Raw genomic sequence first — 6,680 nt, forward strand, 5'->3', positions numbered from 1 at the left:
ATGCATCACCCAGGTGGGGCTGCCTACTGGTGGCGGTGGAGGGGAGTCCCCATCACCTTTGAAGTGCTTTGAGTGGAGTGTCCAGAAAAGCTCTATATGAATGCAAGGAATTGTTATGTGGATAATATGCAAAATCATTTTTCATTGTTTCATTCTTTTACGCGGGAGTCAAAACTCTAGTTTTCTCAAAACAGAACAGTTTCTTGCATCCTGTTCACCATCAGAAAAATGCTTATTTCTGGCAAGGTTTGTAGCAGCACGGAGCCTGAAATCACAGAAGCTCAGGGCCCAGGGCAGGACTACAGCCTGAAAGGGGCAGCAGGCATGGAGCATTCAGAGACGCCGATCTAATCGTCACGTTTTTGGAAATAAAGGAGAACCAGGGCACCAGAATTATGCCCATGTGGACACAGGGAGAGCACAGAGAATCCACCCCGCGCCTTTTCCGAGTTGACCTTATTTGATATGTATATGAAGGAGTGAACAAAACTGCAGAGGGAGCTTTGAGGCGATTGTCGACCTCCGTGCAGTAGATGGCGCAAACGATGCAGAAGGCGGAGAAAGACGGAAGAAAACCCCAGTGCAAACAGTACCTGCCGCCCGCCGGTATCCTGAGTTTTAAGTCATGTCTAAAATCAAAAACATAGTGTGGCCCCAGGTTATCCTGTTTGGCGACTCGATCACCCAGGTAGGCTCTCAGTGTGATCATTTAAGCCCGACAAATTTCAATAGAATATGTGTGTGTCCTACATTTGGGAGTGTTTACTCTCGTACGTGACGTGTGTGATCTCCACCTAAACAGATCAATGTGTATCTATAAATATAATGTGATTGGTGTGTCATCCCGGGAATCCTTTAAAAGATGAAAGTGCTGTACCTTAAATCAGTGGTGGTGGTATGAGGTGGTTTTCGTAAGTATTACATATACATGGTATTGTTTCAAGACAGGAAGTTAACTTTGATGGTCTTTACTTCATTCTTAAATGCCCCAGACATCTGTTCTCTTCACATACTGATAAATCCCCTTTCCTGGTATTATGGCTATATTTTTAATAAACTTTAACTGTCCGAGCCCTCCAGGCTGTTTTTTAGTTTTGTCGGAGACTTGATAGACGGAGGTATAAACATCAACTCTGTCCTCTTCGTAGTTCTCCTTCGAACCCAAAGGCTGGGGCTCCGCTATAGCCAACAGACTCGCCAGGTGAGTTTCTGCTCGGAGGCCTCGGACCCTTACATGTGGGCACGGTGTTGGGTAGTGTTGTATATGCCTTCAGCCTGGCTGGTTTGCTTTCAGACTTTTTAACTGCAGAATGTTGTTTTTTTTTTAAAGTAAACGTATCAGTAATATTAAAAACTTACTGCACAGTGTTTGTGACTGGTATCGCTTACGGTCCCGTTATTTCAAGGACGCAAAGCGGATGATACATTAAAAAAACCGCGTCCTTTTAAGGTCCATACTTCATTTTAAAATCTCTTCACTCTTATCTGTTCTTGGTTCTTTTTTTTTTTTTTAATATTATTCCTTGGATTTAACGGAAAGAAAATGCGATGTGGTCAACCGTGGGCTGTCGGGCTACAACACCAGATGGGCCAGGATGGTTCTGCCGAGGATCGTCAACAGCAGCACCGTGGACGCCAGCAACATCGCTGCCTTCGCCATCTTCTTTGGCGCCAATGACAGCGCTTTGAAAGGCAAGTGAACCTTGATTTAAATCCGGGGAAACTTCTGCTGATGCTATTAAAGTATCCATTTGGCCACTATAAATATTTTTTTTAAGTGTAATCCAGGATTTTTACATTTATTTTAACTTTTTATTTTGAACAACAGAAGGAAATACAATAGAAACGAGAGTACAGATAACATATCCGTAACACCGTCAGGGGTTCATATTATTCAATGGGGTTGAAGTTTAACATAACGTCTATTTCTTGACAAATAATATCAGTATTGGCCTCTTTTTTTAATATAAATTTGCAAATCAGTCCAGATTTTTTTTTTGGACAATGGGACCTAACCAAAATAAATGTTGAATGGTTTCAGGGCTACTTTTGCGATAAATTTGCCTGTGTTCTGGCGTGCTTTCGCTGTAGGGGAACCAGGAAGGGTCATTCAACGCTGAAAAAACTGAAACAAGAAACGCAACGTTTCGGCGACCAGGGCTTCTTCACACCCGACAATCTTCCACACGCAGTGTTTGTCCTTTCTATTTTTCGGCGTGGAATGAAACCTTAGTGGTCGGCCTGTGCTGTATGATCCATGATAATTAATTATTATAGGATAAACCATCGCAGAAACGGGTTTCAGAGTGTCTGGTAATGTCGTCTCGTTGTAGATAAGAAGGTGAGCATGGTAGCGCCATTTATTTTGTTTTCGAAAACGTGCTTCAAAGTGTCCAGTAAAACCGACTCACAGTGGAAAAGAAAGAAGAATATGGAAATGATAACAAGAGGTCCTGTAGCAAATTTACTTTCAAAAAACGTGCTTCAAAGTGTCCAGTAATACCGACTCATTGATGAAAGGAACGGAGCATATGAAAAACAAGAAGAACGTGAACATCGTAGAAGATTTACTTTGGGTTCTGAGGAAAAATGATCGATTGCTGAATTAATGTGGCCCCAGTGGCCAGGGCTCCTTTTGTGCGCGGCGGCCCCTGCCGGACAGAAAGAAGGCTTCTGCAAAGCCGCCGCCCCGCTCGGTCTGGGGGGTTGTGTCCAGCGCTCCCTCTAATTTTTAATGGCCTGTGCGCGCAAACATTTCAAGTTTTTCCCCCCAGTGGCAAAAACTTGTGCGCACTAAATTGAGTGCCTGTAAAATTGTAAACCTGAGATCATGTTTTTGGTTAACATAGTCATCCTCATATAAACACGGAGATCCAAAAGACCGGGACGGCGATTCAGCGAGCCCAGTCGTAGCGGCCGATTGCCGAGCGAGCGTGAGCAGTGAGGTCCGAGACGACGAGAGCAGAGATGTCGATGATCGACTAGCGATTATAATGCACACAGCCAAGTTGGGCCTCTCGCAGCCAGTCCCGCGGTCAATTTAGCATTTTTCAATCGACGACCGTGTTTTATTATTATCTTTTTCTTAAATTGTGATGTTTTGTGCGCTGTTCGGTTTTCTGCGTGCGCCGGCTTCGCACACGCGCACAGCCGAGAGGTTGTGGGAGTTGCGGGAGGCGGTGTCGCTGCCCTGCCTGGGGCCGGACGCGGCCCGTGGGCGCCGTGCTCACTCCCCGCGCTGCGGCGCGTGTTCCTCGTGGGCAGAGCGGAACCCCCAGCAGCACGTGCCCCTGCCGGAGTACCGCGAGAACCTGCGCGGCATGGTGCGCCACCTGGGCAGCCTGGGCGTCTCCGCGGACAGGGTCATCCTCATCGCCCCGCCGCCCCTCGACGAGCCCGCCTGGGAGGAGGAGTGCCGCCGGAAAGGTGACCGCCACCGCTGTCGCTGCCAAGGGCCTGGGCGTGCGCGCGGTTTAATGGGATAATCCGTGTCCTGCCTCCGAGTAAAAGATCTGAACTCTTCCTCCCAATTCAGACCATTAAAAACCACACGGGGCATTGCTCTTACCTGCAGTGCTGGGTGGGCTTCGAGGGTTCGTGCATTTGCGGTGATGCTCTAATATTTCATGCATGAAATAATCCCAGTTCGCTGTATCTGGTGTTGTTTTGTTTTCCTACTTCCTACTTTGCATGTTGTATTCTAAGCTTTTTTTTGGTTACGCCAGTCCACGGTGAAATTTAAGCTATATCTATATTTTGTTTTTACAGTGCAGGAATATGTTTTGAATGAAATGAGACATGAGTTAAAAAACAGTGAATACGGATGTAGGAGCCCCCACATCCAGCACAGACACTGCGATACAGTCGCTTAATGTTTAGGTAGACACCGTGCACTGATGGGCTGGCCGGCCTGTTCTTCTCTTTAACTTTTGACATCTCCTTATGTTTTTTCAACAAGGCAAAACCCCATCCATTCCAGGAGCAGTGTCTGACTCTGGTAGATGACCCTGTCAGTGAATATTTTGTCATCTACGTGTTGTTCATACTGAAACTGTGAGGTGTCCTTTTTTCCTCCTTAGGCAGCCCTCTGAACCGCCTCAACGCTGTGACTGGGCAGTATGCTGAGGCCTGTGTCCAGTTAGCAGCAGAGTGCGGGACTGACATTCTGGACCTGTGGACTCTCATGCAGAAAGACGGGCAGGTGAGCTCACCCGAGGACAGTCAGTAACAAACTAAGGGCTAAAGACAGGATGATAAGCATTCTTGATGTATGCTTTACAAAAGGCTGGTCCAACTCTGGAGGACGGGTGTTTCAAAGTCTCTTTGAAGGAACAGCGCCTGACAGTTAAGCCAGTAACGAGCTGATTTAGCTAAACAAGAGAGGAAAAGTGCAAGATAGGCAAATGCATGCTAAGTAGGATGAGAGTTAGACCGACCACAGAGTTTTCAAGTAAGATTCTTTAAGAAAGGACGTTATTTTCAGTGTTTCTGTGAGAATGTGTTTGCCCTTTTCTAATAGTAGGTGGTATTGTGACAGGAAATTGCTGAGTTTGCCTTGGCTTATAATGGGATTTGAGCCATGCCTAGGCCTGCCTTCAGAGAGGCTCCTGCAGAGTGTGGTTCCCTGAGGGCCGGGTGTTTTTTGGCTCCTGCCCCCCCATCTCCGTTCCACAGCCGGTCTTATCATTTCCTTAGCTCCATCACTGCACGACCTCTAACCGGACTCCAGGGTGAGGAAGAAAATGTAGTGTGGGGGGGAAAAAAACCCACTGTAGAAGACCTGGAGAAAACTCCGGCTCCCCACGAACAGCCTTCACGCTGGGGCTCAGTACCGGAGATGGAAACCCCGCTGCACCCCGTTGTCCAGCGGTTCAGTGGACGCTGGGGGGGCAGGGCCCCCTTGTGGGACGCTGGGGGGGCAGGGCCCCCTTGTGGGACGCTTGCGCTGCCCAGCGTAACGGCGCCCCCGTGTCCCGCCAGGACTTCTCCTCGTACCTCTCGGACGGGCTGCACCTGTCGGACGGGGGCAGCAAGTTTGTGGAGCTGCAGCTGTGGCGCCTGCTGGAGAGGCGCGTGGCCCCGCTGCCCCTGATCCTGCCCTACTGGGGAGATGTGGACCCGCTGAACCCGGAGAGCAGCCTCCTGCCGGGGCCCCCGGCGCAGTAGCGCAGCGGGTGTCCTTCCTGCGCAGGCCGGGAGGAAGACCCAATACTGGCTCCGCTCCTCTTCGCTGCACTGAAAGCAGCCGTACTGTATGTGATGCACCGGGGAGCTAGGCTATACTTCGGAAAAACGTTGTTTTTTTTCCCCGTTTTTCCTGGAGTTCATCCACCAGCCATTACAAGGTCTAGTTAAAAAGCAATGTAATTCTACCTTTCAGCTGTGTAGGTGGTCACATGCGTCTGTACTTCCTTCAGATGATTTTTCTTAAACTGCTGCTTTTGCTGTACAGCATTCCTCACGCGGTCTCCTACGGTCTCGTTGGCTGGCGCGGAGAAGAAAGAAACTTGCGGAGATTTCAGTGTTGATTTTGACAAGTTTATAATAAATCTAACAGAAACACATTTATAGTCAAATAATTTTGCTCAAGTCGTTTGCGGTAGGTATTTGGAGCAGTCGTGATCAAACGTTCGATTGTGTGTTTCCCCCGTTTCTCGCCTCTCGGCGATGCTGTCAGTGTTCCGCCTGCTCTGTGATTCTGCTGTGAAGAAGTGGAAGACGACGTGACAGGAAGTACTTCAGAAGGGTCACCAATGACAGGAAGCCACTCAGCCCCCACTAGCGATTGTGATTGTTAGTGACCCAGGGGTTACTTTCGTTCCCATGTTTTCCATGTTCTTGAAAGGAGACAGAATATCAGGTTCGACAACGCATCCCCACTGCCCTAGGAAGTGTTCTCGGTTTTATTTTAAATGCACTCCCCCCCCCCAGTTTCCACTACTATTTTCTGCTTTGTGGTTCTCTAATAAGAATTTGGGAGGGTGCGTGCTGGCCGTCTTCGTCTCTCCTGTGCCTGTATCAGTGTCTCGGCTCGCGCTGATTAGCAGTCAGCAGTGGGGCAGTTCTTCAGTGTGGGGGGGATAAAGTGTCGTGCAATTGGTGTCTTGAGCTTATCCACAACATGACTGTATCAGTGTTGAACATGAATATAAGAGTGTGTATTGTGTGTATCTCTCCAAAACATAAGAAATATGTTCTAAATTTAAAAGTAAATGACAGGGTAACTAGGGGAGAAAAACCTGCAGTAAGAAGTAGGAATACATGCCTGATATGCCCACTGTAGGCCACAATTGTACACTATTTGGTTGTGGCACTGCACTACAAGCTGTTCCATTAGACTGCAGGTTCACGGGAAGTTCACTTGACTAATTCGAAGCAAAATTAGCCCCAAGAAAGCAATGACAAACACCAGGTGCTGTGGTTTCACGGGTACGAGGCATAAGGATGGTATTTAAACTGCTTCATGGAAAAGGAGCAAGTTCTGAATGTGCCAGAGCCCTCAGGTTTTCATGTTCCATGTGGAATATCAGCCCCAGGGTACTCCTTGACAAGGAAAATGCCCCCGCAAATTTCTTGGAAACTCTAAAGATAACTCACCAGTAACTGCTTGAGTAGAGTACGGATTGCTACAGGTGAGGAGTTTCTTTATTATTTTACCAGCTATGTCATTGAGTATAAAA

The 6,680-nt window shown here is 47.9% G+C and overlaps 1 protein-coding gene across 1 annotated transcript; it reads left to right on the forward strand.

Annotated features, from left to right (window-relative positions):
- The first annotated feature begins 531 nt into the window (after positions 1–531).
- iah1 (isoamyl acetate hydrolyzing esterase 1 (putative)) lies at positions 532–5,564 on the forward strand. The gene is made up of 6 exons (XM_088626576.1): positions 532–688; positions 1,149–1,201; positions 1,541–1,692; positions 3,265–3,426; positions 4,080–4,201; positions 4,981–5,564. Exons 1-6 carry the CDS (start codon positions 626–628, stop codon positions 5,164–5,166), a joined length of 738 nt encoding a protein of 245 aa, XP_088482702.1. The 5' UTR covers positions 532–625; the 3' UTR covers positions 5,167–5,564.
- The last annotated feature ends 1,116 nt before the right edge of the window (positions 5,565–6,680 follow it).

The sequence above is a fragment of the Lepisosteus platostomus genome, chromosome 3 (genome assembly GCF_059453375.1).
Source record: "Lepisosteus platostomus isolate fLepPlt1 chromosome 3, fLepPlt1.hap1, whole genome shotgun sequence".
In the NCBI taxonomy this organism is placed as follows: Eukaryota; Metazoa; Chordata; class Actinopteri; order Semionotiformes; family Lepisosteidae; genus Lepisosteus; species Lepisosteus platostomus.

What these genes read in the sequence shown, in the direction of transcription:
- iah1 (XM_088626576.1), top strand. Translation starts at nt 626, where the DNA reads ATGTCTAAAATCAAAAACATAGTGTGGCCCCAGGTTATCCTGTTTGGC. An exon ending in ATAGCCAACAGACTCGCCAG is followed by an intron (nt 1,202 to 1,540) that starts GTGAGTTTCTGC and finishes TTTAACGGAAAG; the next exon opens with AAAATGCGATGTGGTCAACC. An exon ending in CAATGACAGCGCTTTGAAAG is followed by an intron (nt 1,693 to 3,264) that starts GCAAGTGAACCT and finishes CCTCGTGGGCAG; the next exon opens with AGCGGAACCCCCAGCAGCAC.